The following is an 18,809-nucleotide window of genomic DNA, read 5'->3' on the forward strand; positions in this document are numbered from 1 at the left end:
GCTTCAGGGGAGGTCAGTGGGGGGTGGGGAATGCTGTCTTCTTCCTCCCAGATGTGGAAGACGGAGCCTGAGTGAGTTCAGAGGGGGTGAGTGGGGGCTCTGGCTGTGCTCCTGGTAAGGGTCAGCTCCCCCAGGCTACTCCCAAGTAGTCTTTGGACTAACCCTGAGATAGACGCATTACACCTAGTACCCTCGTCTGTCAGAGAAATGAGTGCCACTGCCGCAGGACCTGTCCATCTCTGAGCAGCTGAGCCAAGCCTCTGGCTCTGGGCTGGGATTTCCTGGTGGCCACATAGGTCAGAAGAGATGACATGCTTTGCACTCTGTGAGGTCTTCCCAGCCCTCAGACTTCCCATTACCTGCCTCCATTAGGATGTGGCTTTGGACTTGCAAGCAAGGTGGAGCTGGCTGAGCCTGCTGGTGCAAGGGGAAGTCTGCTCCCTCTTCCTCTTTGTAGGTGATCGGGGACAAGGCTGTTCTTGTTATGTCCTTCCCCGTGAAGCCACCTATCACCACAGAGCTCGTTCCCCGGGCTAGTGCTTGGCCCAGGCCTGTTCCACATGCCCCATCTTGTCCCTCCCTGGTGGGCCAGCCCTGGAGCCCCAGTGTGAAAGTATGTTATGTATGTGGCCCTGGGTGTTAACCAGAACCCAGGTGGCTAGCTACCCCATCCCAGGGTCTGTAGTCTTTTCCCTAATCTCTGACCACATAGCTACATGGACTCATCAATTTATTCACTCATCCAAAGACATCTATTGAATTGGGTACCAGGTAGGCTCCGTTCTAGGTACTGGGAATAGCACGGTGAGCAAGGCAGAGTTTCTGTTCTCGTGGAGTTTATTCAGGGGTGGGGAGAGGGATGGACAGAACTCAGGCAGGTGACCAAGCATCTTGGATTGACAAATGACAGGGGACTGGAGGAGTGTTGGCATTTCAAGTGAGACCTGACAGGAGGAGGCTACCTAAGAACAGTCAGTGTAAAAGCCCTGAGGCAGAAACAAGAAGGATTGGGCCAGTGTAAGTGGGGGCATAAAAAGTGGAGAGCAAGCAGGGCCAGGCCAGTCAGAAAGGGAGGGTTTTGTTCTCCAGCTGCTGAAGGGTTCTAAGGAGCGGGTGACAAGACCTGATTTGAGATTTTAAAAAGTCATTCTGGATGCTCTGGAAAGTGGACAGAGGCAGAGAGAACAGTAGGAAGCCACTACAGTTGTGCAAGCAAGAGCAATGGGGGTAGTGGAACTGGGCAGAAGCGAGTGCTTTTTGAGTATGTTTTGGAGGGTGAGGCCACCCCACCTGCAACTAGCTGCAGGGTGAGGGCGCCGCTGGGCACTGATAGAGGGGAGGGGCTGGGCTCAGGGGAATGGGCCTGCTAAGACAGGCTGTCAGACCTCTAATGGGCAGGTCAGGGAGTGTGGGGTGAATGAGCCTAGCGTTCAGGGCGGGAAAGTACTTTGGGGCGTCACCAGTACCCGGGCGGGAGCCAGGGGCAGGCAAAATCGCCGGGAAGAGTTCAGGCACAGAAGAAAAGAGTCCCAGGGCTGCACCGGGTGCTGCGTCACAGCGCTGGGTTCCCATCTCAGCACTGTTAGCACTTGTGCCCGCTAACTCTTTGCTCTGGGATGGTAGGGGGCTGTCCTGTCCATTGTAAGATGCTTATCAGGGCCTCTTCCCACCAAATGCCAGTAGCCACCTCCCTTCCTCCTGTTGTGTCAAACATGTCTCCAAACTTGGCCAAATGTCCCTTGCAGGGGAAGGGGCAAAAATCACTCAGTGAAAATCACTAATTTAGAGTTGGGGAAAAGAAAAGGAGGCTGAGAAGGGGTGCCCTATGAGGAGGGGGCAGACGCCGCAGATAGTCTCAAGGACAGGGAGTGTCCCGCTGTATGATATTGCTGAAAAATTGAGTAAGATGGGGACACTTGGTATGAAGCCATGGCTGACCCACTAGGACAAGATTCAGTGGAGGGTAAAGGGGAGAATGTGAGGAATTAGAGACAGCTGGAGAAGGTGGCAGCTGTGGGGGCAGACGGGGTCCTAGGGAGTGGGCTGCCCTACAGAGAGAGGCTTGACTACCCTCTGGAGAGGGGGTAATTGAAGGAGCAGGGTCCTGGGGACATGAGAAGGTTTGGGGTTCAGAGGCTCAGGCAGAGGACTTGCCTGAGATGGGGCTCAGATGCAGGTGCCTGTGGGGAAGCTCCTTTCTGATAGTGGCCACTTCCTCCTCAGTGTGAGGCAAAGTCACAGCTTGGGGGCAGGGGGAGAACGGTGCAAGCCAAGCTGATTCTGAAGAGAGTGAGCTGAGCTCTAGGAAAGTCTGGAGACTTGTGGTCATAAGTTGAAAGCCAAGCCGGTCGATACAGTGAGTGTTCTGCTCCGGAAAAGGCAGCCGCTGGACAAAGGCAGAAAACAGATGATTTAGTTCTGACCAGGGCTGGCGTTTTGTCAGGCAAGTGTGGTGGAGGGAGAGGATGACCGACTTAGAGGGCACGCCAAGAGTCTGGGGAGGGGGCAGGTTGGGTCATACAAGGCGGTCTAGGAAGAAGGGTCCTGGGGACTCAAATGGCTGGGACTTCAGGGGATAGCCTGGGGGTGAGGCCCTGTTGGTTCCCATCCTGGTGGGCCCCATCCTGGTGGGCCCTGAGCTGCTGGAGCCCTGGCGAGGCAGGACCTGGGGCCAGTCCCACTTCTCAGGTCTGCAGAAGTGGCTCCAGGGGTTCCAGCTAAGATGGCACAGCTCTTGTCACTCACAGCTGGGGATGGGACAACTGTCTCCCTTCTTTGTGGACGATAGGACTAGGTCACCTTTCCCTGTGGCCCCCCTTTCCAAGGACGTCCCTCCATTTGAGCACTGCCTATCTGAGAAAGGCTCCTGGTATATTATCAAGTGATACCTGGGCCACAGACCCTCAGCACTCAGCAATCTCAGCCAGGTATTGGGTACAGAGAAGGGACAGTGGAGCTGTGTACACCGAGTCAGGGAACTTGGAGCACAGGGTACCTCCTTCTGCCTGAGAGGGTGGTGACAGGTGAATGGACCTTGAAGAGAGAGTAGGGGCCTGCCAAGCACAGAAGCAAGGGGAAGGAGGGTACTTCTGGCAAACCTTGGGGAGGACTGGAGTTGGGGGTGCTCAGGGACTGTCTAGGGACCGACACAAAGCCCGGTGGAGCCAGGAAGGCAGGCCAGTGCCTATCACTGCCTCCCCTCTCAACACACATGGCTGGGCATGCTCCCAGCAGCTCCTGCTGCTGGCTGGTTGTCTGGGACTGAACTCTGCTAGCTTTGATGGAATGAGATGACAATGGAAAGGCAGAGCTACTTGAAGGAAGCCTTGATGTGGCCCGAGGCTGATTCGCTGAGGCTGGCTGGAGCAGGCAGGGTGTATGGGGAGATGGAGAGCTGCAGAGAGGAGTGGGAGTCCAGTTATGTAATGGCCCCCACTGCCACAAAGCCACATGCACATTTGGGGGTGGGGCCAGGAGGTGGCATCAGGTGACATAGTCTGGGGTGGTGGCAGATCCTCCTGTGAGCTTACAGATTGCCCCTGGCTGTCCCCACCTGGGCTGCTGCCCAGCAGGGCCTGGTGCTGGGATGACTGGGAACTGTTCCTTCAGGGAAGGCCCAAGTGAGGACACCTCAGTGGGGACTTACAGGATGGGGAGCAGGGATGGGGGAGGGGGTACAACAGCCTAGCCTCAGCCCCTGCAGAGTCCTGAAGGCTGGCCCTTTAAGGGAAATGGGCCCGATACAAAGGCCAACGCTGGCCGCAGTATCTGGGCAATACCCACTGGACCCTGGCCTGAGTGTGGTTGAGAGGGTGAGTGGTCTTTTCCAAGCCTGTCTGGGCCACCAGGGACAGGCAGGAGTTTGCTCAAGTGGCTGCTCCCCAGGCTCCAATGGCCACCCCTCTGTCCTTCCACAAGGAAGCAGTTACTGAGACCTCTCCACCCCTGGCAACAGTGTGTCCAACCCAGCCCAGTAAGTGGGGAGGATGTTTCTATAAAACCTGCCTCTGCAGGGGCAGGAGAGGCTGGCTGCCCTCTGGAACCTGGCTTAGACAACACTGGACCCATCTGGCTGTGGGCACTATCACCTAACAGAGGGGCTGGGTCAGCAGGCAGGAGGCAGGGACAGCCAGGCATCAAGGAGAAAACACCCCTCCCTGCCCCTACCACGTGGCCGTGGGGTCTGAGGTATGGCCTGGGGAGAGGTGAGCCACAATCTGTGGGGATGGAGAGGTCGTCTTGGAAGAAAGGTCCTGTGGGCACGCTGGCTCGAGACAGGTCCTGTGGCACAGTCCCACGTTCTGAGGCGGATTGATGCTCATTTGTACAGAGGGTGTCATGAGGGGCTGCACGTGAGAAATTCAAGGCCTGCCTCTAGGCTGGGGTCATAGCACGACAGGCTCCAGAATCAGTGCAAAATATCGCTCCTAGGCTGGCCCTGCTGGCGGTGGCCACAGGGCGCATGGGTAGGGACAGTGTGCCCGAGGGAGAGTAATGGCTCCGCAGGTCTCTGAGGCCAGGATGGGGCAGGCGGGGTGTGAGCCTAGTGGGAAATATCCTACCCAACTCGTCTTCTCACGGCCACCCAAGAAGAGTGGGACTGGACAGCGAGTAGGGGAAGCTCCGCCCTTCACCGCAGCCTCTAATACCCGCATTCCCCCTTTGACCCCCCACTAGGTCTTGCTCTGCACTGGGGACGTCCTCTTCCTATTGGTCAAGAGGTTGAATTCGCCCAGCGCCTCCTCTCCCCAAACAAACCCTTGCCTGCGTCTCCGTTCTGCTGAGATTTGAGTCCAAGCCAGTTTTCCTCTTACCTCTTTGCCCTTAACGGAGGAAACCGAGGCAGCAGCAGGAGAAACAGGCAGCTGAAGCCATAAATCTCTGAGCACTCACCGGCTCCATCTGCTTGGAGCGTTTGGGGCGCCTCGGACGCGGTGTCCCCGCGGACCGCGGGCGGCGGCAGGGGGCGCTCACCACCGGCCACGCGCAACTCCCCGGGCGCCGCAGGCCCGACGGAGCCCAGTCTGGGCGGGAACGCTTTTGGGGAAAGGGTTCAGGGCAGTCTCCCCGCTTCTCCACCGCCTCCGCTCGACCTCTTCCTTTTCGGACGCCGGCGTGGCTGTGGTTTATTGTGTTCCAGGGTCCAACGCACCCCCCACCCTCTTTTTGGGACTCGGGCGACGAGAGCAGAGACCCACTCGCGACCACTGTCCTCGTCTCAGGGGCTCCGCCCAAGCCCTGCAGTCCTCAGAAGAAAGGTCCCCCTCCGTGCCCGCGCTCAAGCAGTGTCCCTGCTCCCCGCGCGCACCGACCCTTTCTCTCCCGCAAGCATCCTTCGCAGAGTCTCGAAGACCCCCAGATGCGGTGCCCCTTGGACTCCCACGCACGGAGGCCGGGGGGAAAGGGGTGGGGGTGCCGGGGCGGAGGCCGGTCGCGGGAAGGCTGCGATCCGCAGTCCTTGGCGCGGCACCCCTCCGCCCAGCCGCTGCCCGCCGCCTGCCCCGCCTCCAGCCCCCGCCTCCAGTCTCCTCCCTCCTGCAGCCTCTGATTTGCTCCCCATTCTCCTGCCGCCGCGGGCTGCCTGCAGGAGCGGCTCCGGGCCCGAGCAAGCGAGCGGGAGCCGCGGCCTCCGCGCCTCTTCCGAAAACGGGCGGCGCGTCCCTCTCGGCCCACGCGACCCCGCGCCCTCGGGCGCGTCCAGCAGCTTCGGGGCGGGAGGGCGCAACTTTCCCCGGTCCGGGGAGGGGCGGGGACGGCAGCGGGACAACTTGGAAAACTTCTCTGGGGTGAACAGCAGGGACGCCGGGCGCTGGTGGAAGAGGATGTAGGAGGGCAGTGACTGGCCTCTGGCGAACCCTCACCTCCTGGGTCCAGTTCGGCTTGGCCATAGAGCTCCAGCACCCTCAGCGCCGCTTGGGAGGCGGCTCCCTCATCTAGCCGCGCTGGAAGGGACAGAGCTGTCACCGGTTGTGCTCGCCCTGGGAGAGAAGCGCCCCTTCTGGTCTCTCCCGGCCCCGCCATGGACCACCAGGAGCCCTACTCCGTGCAGGCCACCGCGGCCATCGCTGCGGTCATCACCTTCCTCATCCTCTTCACCATCTTCGGCAACGCGCTTGTCATCCTGGCCGTGTTGACAAGCCGCTCGCTACGCGCCCCGCAGAACCTGTTCCTGGTGTCGTTGGCCGCCGCCGACATCCTGGTGGCCACGCTCATCATCCCTTTCTCGCTGGCCAACGAGCTGCTGGGCTACTGGTACTTCCGGCGCACGTGGTGCGAGGTGTACCTGGCGCTCGACGTGCTCTTCTGTACCTCGTCTATCGTGCACCTGTGTGCCATCAGCCTGGACCGCTACTGGGCGGTGAGTCGCGCACTGGAGTACAACTCCAAGCGCACCCCACGTCGCATCAAGTGCATCATCCTCACCGTGTGGCTCATTGCGGCTGTCATCTCGCTGCCACCCCTCGTCTATAAGGGAGACCAGGGCCCCCAGCCCCGCGGACGCCCGCAATGCAAGCTCAACCAAGAGGCCTGGTACATCCTGGCCTCCAGCATTGGGTCCTTCTTTGCGCCCTGCCTCATCATGATCCTAGTCTACCTGCGCATCTACCTGATCGCCAAGCGTAGCCACCGCAGAGGTCCTAGGGCCAAGGGGGGCCTCAGGGACAATGAGTCTAAGCAGCCTCACAGGGTCCCTGGGGGACCATCAACCCTGGCCTCTTGTTTGGCTGCCTCTGGAGAGGCCAGCAGACACTCCAAGCCCACTGGGGAGAAGGAGCAGGGGGAGACCGAAGATCCTGGGAGCCCCGCCCTGCCACCCAGCTGGCCTGCCCTTCCCCATGCAGGCCAGAGTCCGAAGGAAGCAGTTTGTGGGGTGTCTCTGGAGGAGGAGGTTGGGGAGGAGGAGGATGAGTGTGAGCCTCAGGCCCTGCCAGCGTCCCCTGCCTCAGCCTGCAGCCCACCCCTGCAGCAGCCACAGGGCTCCAGGGTGCTGGCCACCCTGCGTGGCCAGGTGCTCCTGGGCAGGGGCATGGGCACTGCAGGTGGGCAGTGGTGGCGTCGGCGGGCTCAGCTGACCCGGGAGAAGCGGTTTACCTTTGTGTTGGCAGTGGTCATTGGCGTCTTTGTTCTCTGCTGGTTCCCTTTCTTCTTCAGCTACAGCCTCGGTGCCATCTGCCCGCAGCACTGCAAGGTGCCCCATGGCCTTTTCCAGTTCTTCTTCTGGATTGGTTATTGCAACAGCTCGCTGAACCCCGTCATCTACACCATCTTCAACCAGGACTTCCGCCGTGCATTCCGAAGGATCCTTTGCCGCCAGTGGACCCAGACGGCCTGGTGAGCCGCCTGCCTTGTGGAGTTGGTGCCAGGTGGTTTCTGCCCTTGTTAATATGGCCACCTCCCTGGGGCTTTCTGGTCTTGGAGGCCTCACCTTGGGAGCCCCCTGGGAGAGGCAAAGGCAGGGGCATGTTCACAGGCTTCCAGCTGAAGCCACCCCTTGCTGGCTTAGCTGCTGGGAGACGTCTTCTCCACACCCTGCCTGAATGCGGGCAGGTGGAGGAGGCTCAGGTCTTCCTGAGCATGGCCAAGGCCAGGCTGGGGTAGAGCACCTCCTTCCTGGAACTCTGGACCCCTGTAAGCTGATGGGTGGGCTTCCCTTCCTTAAGGACCCTGTGTTCTCTGGCAGGCCATTTGCTTGTGGTGTTTTTTTAAAATTTTTCCTCATCTCCCTGTAAAGAGCAGGAAGCCAGCCTTCCAGTCTCCCTAGGAGGACCTGCTGCTCAGGAAGCAGAAAGGATGGCCATGCATCCACCCTAGTTGCTTGTGGTCCCCATCAAGCACTGGGCTGGGGTTTGCAGCTCTGGTACCATCTCTTGGCCCCTCTTCCCCTTTCTCGAGAAACCTGCTTTTGGATCCTTAGCTCCTTTAAAGGCTAGATTGTGGACTGTTTCCCACCCGGCACCCCTCTGCGTGGCAGGTGGGCACATGGGTATCTCGGTGGGGGGCTCCGGAGGCCTGGCCTCTGCCTCAACGGGACATCCTTGATCACTAGCATTCACCCCCTGCAAAATCTGGGGTAACAATAGCTTGCCACCTACTTGTTTCAGGGAGATGAAAGGCATTGTAGAAAGCTTTGAGCTCCATGGGGGAACGCACTAGAGAACCAGAAAATGTGTTTCTTTGGTGATATAAAAATCCCCTTTCTCTGTGTTTACCACCACCTGTCTTCCTGTAGACTTTTTTTCTTTGCCTGGGGTGCGCAAATTCCTGCCCCACACTGGAAGCGGGGAGTGGCCAATGGAGCCACGGTTTTAGTTAAAGGGTTTCTCTGATAACGTGTTTGGTGCCCACAGGGACTTGAGTTATTCTGCTGCATGACAACTTCTTGGCATTTCACCTGAAACTGCAAGAGGGTTTTCAGTGGTTTGGGTCCCCCAATGGAGGGCAAGTCTTTTGTCATCATGCATGAAGATTGACCGTTTCCACACCCTGGGAACAGTCTGACATGAGAGCCTGTGGCGGGTGACAGAGCCCCCAGGCAGAACACAGGGGTGGAGCAGGTGAGCAAGGGCTCCGAGGATCCCTGAGGGAGCCCCTGACCGCAATGCCAGGCAGAGTTCCAAGCCCTAAACGGGTCCCTATGATGCACAACTGATCTCGCCCCTGGTGGGTGCTGACTGGTCACCTCCAACCTGGCCATGTGGCTCCATCCTGCTGATGGTGCTCCAGGGGCCTCTACCTCCTGGTTCTCTCCCCTACTCCAGACTCTGGCACCAGGACAACTGGGAACACACGAGGGATGTTTCCCCATGTTCCACCTGGGAGTGCCTGTCTTCAACCATAAGCCAGTGGGAATCTTAGCTAGGGGTGGGACTGAGTGGCAGGGCACTGTTGGCACTCTGATGGACCTGGCCAGATTGGGAGGGATACTGAGGATGTTTGCTGGGGTGGGAAGAAGGGAGGAGATGAAAAAGAGCCCCTCCTGGAGAGAGGGGCTATCCAGCTCATCCCTTGGTGTCAGCCTGAGGCCAACACATTGCCCTGTGGTGGAGTTGGGGAGGTGGGTCCAGGGGAGGGGCTGACTTGTGACTTCTGCTGACTCTTCTAGCTTGTGCCCCAGGGGACTCATGCTATTGTTGTCTGTGGCCCCCTTGCTGTGATATACAGATTTTTTTTTTTCTTTTAAGTCTGAGCTATTTTATCAATAAAGGATATTTTGTAATAAGCATGTTGTGTCCTTGTGGCTCAAGGGCTGCTGGGAGCAGTCATTCCAGCTGCTTGCGGCAGGGTTGGCATGGGCTTCCTCTCAGGGCCAGTTGCTTTCCCCTCCTCCAGGTGTGGTCTGTTGGTACCCACCCAACTGCCTGCCTGCTTTGTCCACGCATCATCCGTTATTCCTCATTACAAGTCAGTGGGGGTGGGAGTGGCCAGAAGAGCCTGGGACTGGCTGCTTGGGGAAGGAGGAGTGAGTGGGCTTCCCAGAGGAGGTGGCCTTTGGGCTGGGTCTTGGGGAAAGAGCAGAACACCCAGAGATGAGATAGGAAGACATTTGGGGTAGGGGAATAGCCCTAGCAAAGGCTGCTGTGTGCAGTGGATTTGATAGTTTGAGAGTCAGCTGGAAGCTGGCCCTCTGGGCGGTCAGGTGCAGCAATGGGGGCCAGTGGAGGTGATCGGACACCACCCACACGATGGGTGAGGAAGGATGGGCACTCTGTGGAATGTTGTTAGCTGCCTTCAGTGAGGGCGGGAGAGCAAGCGGAACTGGGTTTATTTAGACTGTCTCACATTGAGACACAGTCAGGATGTCAGTGCTGGTGTCCCCTCTCCGGAGATGGAGTCTTCATCTCTGGATGAAGCATCCGAAAGCTACCCTGTGAGTTGGATTAGGGGTCTAGTCTACTTTCTGTTCCACTGCAGAGAGGCAGCCTTGGGCCAGGCAGCAGCAGGCTGTGCACAGGGCCAGCAGGACACTGGGGTGGTAGGGCGATGCCAGTGGCTGACCCAGGGAGGGGGGTGCCTGGGAGAGCAAGGCAGGCCACCCCCTACCTCCATGGTGACCCAGGATTCACACTTGCAGGGCCCACGGACTCTGCCGGGGGAGACTCTATGCGTCCACCCACAGGGTCCAGATACTGCCCCTGCTGGAGCTTAGGGATGTGGAATTCCACCGAGGACCTATCAAGAAAGCCAGGCTTTGTCCTGTGGGGCTCCCAGCCCTTGCCACCAGCCTGCGCTCACTGCCTGGGCCCCGAGGCCTGACCAGGGTAGGCCAGAGTCTCTCTGTCTGGATTTCAAGCCTGTCGCTCCTCTAGTACTCTGTCTGATGACCTCATTGGTCACCCAGACCCAAGCTTTTTCTACTGCACCACGCTGTCTCACGTTGCCTGGGGGTCTGCAAGAGGCAGACGTGTGGGCCAGGGAAGAGCTCCTTCCCAGACTCCAGATACTGCCCCTGCTGGAGCTGAGCTGTTGACAGCCCATTCCGAATACATTATCTCCTTGGATCCTCACAGCCTTGCTAGGTGTGGTCACTTTGCAGAAGAGGAAACTGAGGCTCGAGGTCATCCAGCTGGGTCCCCGAATCACAAAGCTATGAAATTCAGGTGTGGAAGAATTATGATCGGATCTCTGCCTGCAGCTGTCCTTCAATAGCCTGGCTGTTTGGGGATTCTGAGCCACATCCGGGCTGAGTGCAGCAGGCGGCAGTGCTGTGATGGACTGACTGCACATGCCTGTCACTGCTACTGGTTGTGCAAGGGGTGATGTGTGTTTCACAGGGTTTCCATTCCTGACAGCTCAGTCCGATTCCTGTGTTTTGTTAAAGGAGAGACTGAGGTCCAGAGAGAGAAGACTTGCCTCGAACCTCCTGCCTTGAACCCCCTGCCACCCAACCATGTGGTGATGGAGCTGGGTCTGGACCCCAGGTTTCCTAGTCTACCCCTCACCCCACATTTCCATACTGAGGGGTTACAGCCAGACTCAGGCCCACACTGGGGAACTGTCTGCTAACACCCATCATTGGCCACGTTGTGTGTTTGGCTCGGCTTGGCTCTCAGAACCTGTGCGTGGAGTCCTCATGACTTTCCCAGGGCCACATGGCTGAGCCGGTTCCTAGGACTGCCGGCTCCCGATGACACGGCCGCCTCTCCCACCTACTTTTGAGTCCATCCTGAGCCCATCCGAGTGTTAGTGACAGGGGCCCAGATCAGCAGATGTGGGGAGGTGGGGGGTGACGATCATGGCAAACACCTTGGAGGTGAGTGAGAGAACAGCAGGCCAGCTGGGAGGCTTGGCAGTTTGTCGGTGGCTGTGAGCCCTCTCAGCCAGGCACTTCTACTTCTGGAGACCCCTGTCTTAAAATGTCCCTGACCAAGGGAAGGCACCAATAGAAAGGATGGGTGGGAGTGGGGGATGTGGAGGGGAGGAGGGATTTAGGAAGACTTAGGAAGTCTTAGGAAGAACCAGGTCCTTAGATCACCAGGGACAGATACCCTTAAAAGGTAGTTGAGACCCAGTCCCTGTGTCAGGCCAGTTGCTGAGAAATTTGGGGAGCTGGAAATTCCTCTTTGGAGCTTTCTTTCAGGAGACACTCCAACCCAGCAGCTGACCCTCCACCAAGACGCAAGATAGAGGGAGCTTGTGGGCTCATCAGGCCCTCGCTCCCTCCCCATCCTCTGCGCGATCTCCATCTTGTGTGTTTGGAGGGTACTGCTGGGAATGGGATGTGAGACCTTGCCCTGTGACCACCTACCAGTGGGGCTGCTGCTGGCTGGGAGGAGGTATCTGACCCGCTGGAACTGGGACTGGGCTACCCTTCTCTGCCCTGGTGTTGGCCAGGAGTTCTGCTCCCAGGGCCTGATGGTTGCGGGCAGCAGGGCTGGGGTGGGACTTCTGAGCCGGCAAAAATCACAGTGTGGAGGTGGGGAGGCCAGTGCCATGTCTGCTTCTGCCACCATCCTTCTGGATGACCCTGGGTGGGGCTGGGCCCCGGCTCCTGGAGGGTGCAGATGCTGAGATGCCCAGAGTCAATCAGTTGTTCTGAGGTTTGGACTCCTGGACAGGGCCGGCTGTGTTTCCTTCAGCCGTGTACCTCAGTGCAGAGGCACATGGGGTTGGGGGACTGGTCAGACTGGGGCCCTCTGAGATGGGCAGTGTGATAGGGCTAATGGCTGCTCTGGGTCATGAGGGCCAGTGCCTGCCATGCATCATCTGGGATCAAACTACTGCCACCGCTGTTTTACAGGCGAGGAAACAGGCTGTGGGTGGTTTAGGATGTCACCTGAGGTCATCCAGAGCCAGGAACAAACCTACCCAGTCTAATCCCAACTGTATCACAAATTGGCCTTGATGTCTGCCCCCTCAGTTGGGGAGCAAACTCAGGACCCGTCCCCCACCACCCTATCCCAGCAAAACCCCTGCCCTGCAGAGACCCCGGTGTGGGGGGCGACCTCCCTGCCCACTGGCACCTGCATTAGAGCAGGCCCCGGCAGGGGTGGGATGCTCCCGCCCTCCTGGCCCTGCTTGCTGTTAGTGGGGGAGGTGGAGAGCACGCCGCTAAAATTAGATTCTGGGATTCTTCGTGCTCCCGCATCCGCATCTGCCTGGCGTGAGGAAGGCTGTTTTCAGAAGGCCAGGCCTGAAGGATGTCAGCTCACACCCTCCCCAGGGCTCACTAGCCCTGATCTTCTCACACCTTCCCCGGCCATCGGCAGTTGGCTAAAGGCTCCTTGGCTTGGCCTGATGGCCTCTATTGATCAGCGATATTTTCAAAAAGCAAGGCCCCCCCCTTCATACCCACCCCTACCCCTGGGATTCCATTGCCTCCCTCATCTCTCTCTCTTTTCCATCCTTCCCCTCTCCTGGCCCTTCCCATTTCCGGGTCCTCAGTGACTTGCTCTCCCCTCTCTGAGCCTCCCTCTGCCTCATGCTTCCCCCTGGGACGGTCCTGGCTCCACAGGCTCCATGGACCATTGTGGCTGCTAGGGGATTGGAACAGACTGGAGACCAAAAAAGAGCTTCCCTTTCTGGCAAGTGGGGGCTGTCTGTGGCCCCGTTGCCACCCTCTGGGGCCCCTGGCCCTCTGGCAGTCCAGGCCTGGGAGCAGCTGGGCTTGGCTGAGGGTGCCTTTGATTTCTCTGGGGAGGCCCCTCTGGAACTGGGGGTGGGCCCCTCCAACCTCAGAGCAGCCAGGGCTCAGTTAGGATGCCACCGCCTGGGACCCCGGGAGACCTGGCTGCTTCAAGAGGGGAAAGGGCTGGATAGGGGCAATGCGGAGACTTGTTGTCCCTAGCTGTCCTTGTATTGTCCTGTTCCCACCCCGGCCCAGCTGCAGCTGTGAGGCAGGGAGCGTGAGAGGCTGCATGAATCCGCTGCTCTTTGTCCCTGGACACTGGGGGTCGGCAAGGGTTAAACCCAGACCTCAGCTCCCATTGCAGGGCAGGGGTGGGTGGGGATCGTCACAGCCCGCAGCCTCCACCAGTCTCCTAGCTTCTTTGTCAGGTGCCACTTTGACACAGTTGTCCCAGCTGCAAATCTGGGCAGGCTGTGGCCTCTCTGTCCCCTGCTTGCCTGGCAGCTGGAATTTGAGTGGTACAAGGTGACACAGGGTGGCACAAGGAAGGATTCCCTTGGCTGTTTCAAAAGCACTAGCTAGGGTCCAGAGGCTCGGGTCATGGTCCCAGCAGGGCCACCAAATTTCTGCTTGACCTTGGGCAAATCCCTTCGCCTCTTTGGGCTTCGAAACCCTCACTGTTGGATGAAGGAGACAGCCTTGAGTATGGTTCCAGGGAGCCACTGGGCAGGGCGGAGAGAGGAGGAGAACTGATCCAGTGCTCTCCTGCTCTCCACCTCACCTCTGCCTTTCCCTGTTTATCTATTATTATTTAGGAAGCAGCTCCCCCCACTGCCCACCAGGCTTTCTCCTTAGCCAACCCAGGCTCAAGTAACACCCCTCAGCCACCTCCCTGTCCTGCTCATGACACCTCTGTCCCAGGGAAATCTAGGTGGTAGGAACCTCAGAAAGGTCATCTTCAAAGACATTCCCCCAAAGCAGGCTGGAAACTGGACTGACAGGGCACATGTGCCTGAGGGGTGTAGGGTGGGCAGCAGGAGTCGGCCTGTGCCCTGCATCGTGTCTACAGTAAGGTGAAGGGGAACTCGAGCAGAAGGGCCATGGGGGAGGAAGCAGGTAGGGTCCTCCAGGAGGGGCAAGCAGCCCCAAGTTGGGGCCTCTAGGGGAAGCCCTGCTCCCATGAGGTCAGGGCCAAGAATTACATGGGGAAAAGACACGGCTCCTGAAAATGGACTAGCTTTAATACCAGTTGTGATAGATGTGCCGTCAGCCTCCCCAGTGAGGGCAGGGGCTCTCTGCCTCACAGGTGCCCATGCCCCTTGCCTGTAGCAACCATCGTCTGGCCCAGCACGGTGCACAGGAAGTGTCTGGGGAATAAGCAAGCTTCCCCCGCAATCTGGGGCAGCCTTGGGCTTGGTCCCCTAAGGCTGAGGACCCTGTGCTCTGGGAATGTGTCTCTGGTTCAGTGTTTAAATTTTCTGTTTTGTTTTTTTCCATAGTTTCCTAGAGAAATTCCATGGGAAGATTCCCTCCCGGCCTTGGCTGGATTAGAGGAGGGATAACAGTCTCACAGAACTGGGAAGGGAGGGGCACCAGGGCATCCTGGGAGGGGCAGGGACCGGTTCCTGAGTGTGGAAGAATAGCTGGGGCTGGACAGGCAGACAGAAGGCATGGTTGGGTCATCCTGGTGGCAGCATGAGAACAGCACTGGCTTTGCCATCAAACCTGGCTCCATCGCCCAACGGCTGAGTGGCCTCAGGAAAACTGTGAAACCTCTCTGAATCTCACTTTCCTCACATTTAAAATGGGATAACATTAGCGCCTTTAAGATTGGAGAGCTGTTTTGGGAGAGATGGTGTAGAAGATGTCCTAATAGAATTGGCACCTGCAAATAGCAGAGCCTTTCTGAGTACTCCGCAGGATATCCAGGTCCCCTCCAAGGTGCACTGGTGTCCCTTGACTCACTGCTCATGTCCTGAAGGAAGAAGGGTGGACTCTGGGCCACAAAAGGTGGTCCTGTCCTGTGTATGGAATCTGCTCTACCCGCCTGCCATCACTCCATGTTTCCAGGGGCTCCAAAGCCTCTCTCATCCAGAGCTTCCTCCAGCGTCTAGCAGAGGGGAAGGTGCTCAGGCGAATGAGTCAATACACCATATGTGTGGCTGAGCCTGCAGTGCTGTGCCCACACTGCTGTGCCCATGGCAGACATCAGTAGCAGATCCCAGAATCTCCCCAGGACCTGTGACAAGGCTTCAGGGAATGCCAGGCAGGTATTCTCAAACGACTGCAGCTCATGTGGGAGATGAAGGGGCCTGCATGCCCCTTGGGTCAAGGGAGGATCCTGGCCTTGCCTTGTGGGCATAGGGGAAGGGCTGCCCAGCTAGATGCAAGGGGTGTAAAGAGAGCTGTCTCTGGACACTCATAAAACTCCTGCAGTGCTGCTGTGTAGGGGGCACCCAGCGGGTAAAACATCAGTGCCTAGGGACACTCCAGAGATTCAGAGAAAATTGCATGTGGTAGCACAGCTGCCAGCAGAGGGGAGGTCTGGGGCAGGCTTTAGGGGCTTGGTCAGGCAGCACGGCAGGGACTGGGTGAGCATGGGGCTTCTTGGGCCAGCAGGCCTTAACTGGGGCCAGGGATCGGTGGGCAGAGTGGAGAGGGCTGCAGGGGCCTTGGAGGTCTTGTGCTCTCAGGACTATGTAAAGCCAGGTGAGGATGGTTCAAGGTCGCCAGCCCACATAGTTGTGTGGCACAACGCTGCTTGGGAGTCTGGTCATCTGGTGAGCGGATGCTGTGGCTCCTGCATTCCCTCCACCTACAGAGTGCCCCACAGCAGCAGGCCACCCCTGCACCCCATCCCATCAACGCACTCAACACTGGCACCTCTGCTGCCCCTCCCCAACCAAACACCTATCTCCCTTCCCTGCTGTGAGTTTTCTTCAGGGCACTTATCACCAGCTGGCAGGTCACTTATCTGTCCACTCCTCATCTTTGTCCCCTGCTAGACTATAAGTCCCAGAAGTGTTGGCAGTCACCTGTATCTCCTGGTATACCACCGGCACACCAGCTCCCCTAGACTCAGCCGGATCCAGCCAGTGACCAGTGCACCCCTTCCCATGCTCCTTTTCTAGTGCTCACTCAAGAGCCTTTGTTGGATGGACCCTGACCACCCAGAGGTCATATCTACTTGGCTGGTGATGGGAGAAAGCTAAATGTATTTGAACTCCTCCCTGGGAGGGAAGATGAGTGAAAAGACGAGTGGGAGGTTAGAGCCTCGAGGATAGGCTTGAACAACAACAGGGGTTGCTGTTGGCTGAGCCGTCTTTGGGGAGCTGAACGGACAACCGTGGATCCCTCATAGCACAGCTTTGGTTGGGCACATGGAGTGTGCAAGTTTGGGGCCTGAGAGGAATTGCTGGGGACATTGGAGCTAGGCAGAGGCTCCCCGCAATGATGGCCCGCATGCCCCTCTTGGCTTCAGGCACAGGATAAACAGCTGGTGCATGATGAGCAGTTTGGAGGGCCCTGTGTGGAACCTGCCTGGACACCTGGGTCTCTTCATCTCCAGTGCACCGAGCCCTGTGCTGGCTCGAAGGACCATGGAGAGGGCCACCACCAGCCTGCACTCTGGGAGTGAGGGTGTTGGGGGGCAGGGGATAGGCCTCTAGCACCAAGGCTGAGAGCACTGGGGGATAGAGCACGGTGTTATAGCACTGGATACTCACTCCAGAGGACTAGTAGCTTGGGTCTCAGGCAGGAGGGGGGCTGTGGGGGGAGCAGGGTGGGGACACGTTGTCCAGCCTATGGCTTGGGTGTGGGCTCCCTCACGTTCAGAGGTGCCTTCTGGCCCCAGGCTGTCTCCTGGGGCAGAAGACAGGGTGGGGGGAGGCCCAGGGCCAGCAGCTCTGTTCCAGAGGCAGCTGACTAAAAATAAGTTGAGATGTCAGGGTCTCCTGGCTCCAGGAAGTGGAGAAGAGGGACGAGTGTCAGGAGGCAAAGGGGAGGAGACACAGCCACAGTTGAGGGCGGCCAGCGAACTTGTTTATTTTCTTCTCTCTGGCCTGAAGTCTCTCAAGTTGCTCCTCCCTGGGTCTGGGTGAGGGGCTCTGGTCTCTGTGGACCTGTGGATGTCCCCAGACATCTCCCCAAATGCCCAGCATCCCATTCTTTTGAGACCCTGTCAGTGTTGAGCAGGGGACAGGAGCTCTGTTGATGACGGCAAAAATGACCAGCTTACTGAAACTGAGTTTGGAGGCAGAGAGCAAACCTGGTGCTTCAAATTTCATGTCTACCCTAATATTCTGCAGGTGCAGAAATAGGCCCAGATAGTTTAGGGGCTTGTCCAGATCACATAGCTGATGATGCCTAAAGTCACACCCAAGCCCAAGTCTCTGGATACATAGGGCACAGTTCTGAGGGGACATCAGCTCAGATATGGCATAACCCCTTGGAGGAAGGGGCGGGGTGCAATGGGGCAAGGCTGGCCTGCAGTCATGGTCAGAGGCCTGTGCACATGGGTGGGACGTGCCAGGCAGCTAACATCCCCAGGCTTCCAGACACCTGGGGCTTGTCTTGTTGGTGACATGTTTCCCTCTCTGCCCTGCACTCCAGGGGTTGGTGGTGGCTTTGGAGAGGCCGAGGGGTAAACAGTGGTTCCTGCGCACTCTGGGTTTTGGCTTGGGGGGCAAGGCCAGTGGGAGCCACCTCTCAGCCTGGCTGCAGAGCTCAGTGGGTGATGTGGACTCAGATTCTCTTGTCTTGACCCTGGGTATCCTGACCTCTGGCCTGGGCGGGGCTCCAGAAGGTGCGGGCTGCTCTGTCTGCCCAAGCTGCCTCATCCCCAGACCTTACCCTCGGCACACCAGCTCCCCTAAACTCATCCGGATCCAGCCAGTGACTAGTGCACCCGCTTCCCCTTCTCACCTCTTCCCATGCTCCTTTCCCAGTGCTCGGTCAAGCGCCTCTGTTGGGTGGACCCTGTCCACTTGGCTGTCCTTGAGCCTCAGTGCAGGGCCATTCTAGCTCCCTGAATGCCTGTTCCTGTTTGTCTGCTCCTCTCTGGTCACAGTTGGCCTGGGCAGTATGAGATCGCAGTGAACTCGGACTGGACAGGCCTGAGTCCAGAGGCACAGGAGAAAGTCCAGGGATGACCGATAGCTTGCGGAGGGACTCCCTGCAGGGCCATCACCCACCCTCCCCCTTTATTTTCTCTTGATATCTCTTCTCCTCTGCTCTTCCTTTGTGTTTTTCAAGCTTATCAATAAATTCTTTAGAAAGTCTCGAGATTCTCAGCCCTGCCTCAACAACTGCATCTCTATCCACTTAGTAAACTTTCTCTCTCTCTCTCTCTCCCTTACCCTCTCCCCTGCCCCTCTCACTGCTCCTTCCTCTTCAACAGCCCACCCCCAGTGGCAGGCAGCTCAGGGTCACTGGAGCCCCGGCCCCATGCTCTCCCTCCCAGCTGGGCCGGCCCACCAGCACCATCCTTCCCAGTTCTGGGGGTTGTTTCGGGGAAGGGGTCTGGGATCTGGGACTCATCCTTCAGGAAGCTCCCCCGGAATGGGCCTGGGGGTGTTAAGAGGGCCCTGCTATCAGCCAGGCCATGCTCTGGACCCGGGACACAGGGCCTGAAGTCTGTGAAAGGCCAGCGCCTCACTGAGACTAAGCACGTACTTCCCGGCTGCCCTCTGGATGCTGGGCCAGGCCACTCCCTCCCTCGCCCTGGGTACTCGCTCTGGGAACT

General features: G+C 58.3%; 1 protein-coding gene across 1 annotated transcript; it reads left to right on the forward strand.

Moving 5' to 3' along the window:
- The first annotated feature begins 5,605 nt into the window (after positions 1-5,605).
- Positions 5,606-9,198, forward strand: ADRA2B (adrenoceptor alpha 2B). Its single transcript, XM_039872567.1, has one exon. It carries the CDS (start codon positions 6,020-6,022, stop codon positions 7,334-7,336), a length of 1,317 nt encoding a protein of 438 aa, XP_039728501.1. The 5' UTR covers positions 5,606-6,019; the 3' UTR covers positions 7,337-9,198.
- The last annotated feature ends 9,611 nt before the right edge of the window (positions 9,199-18,809 follow it).

The sequence above is a fragment of the Pteropus medius genome, unplaced genomic scaffold, assembly GCF_902729225.1.
Source record: "Pteropus medius unplaced genomic scaffold, Ma_sr-lr_union100, whole genome shotgun sequence".
NCBI classification, from domain to species: Eukaryota; Metazoa; Chordata; class Mammalia; order Chiroptera; family Pteropodidae; genus Pteropus; species Pteropus medius.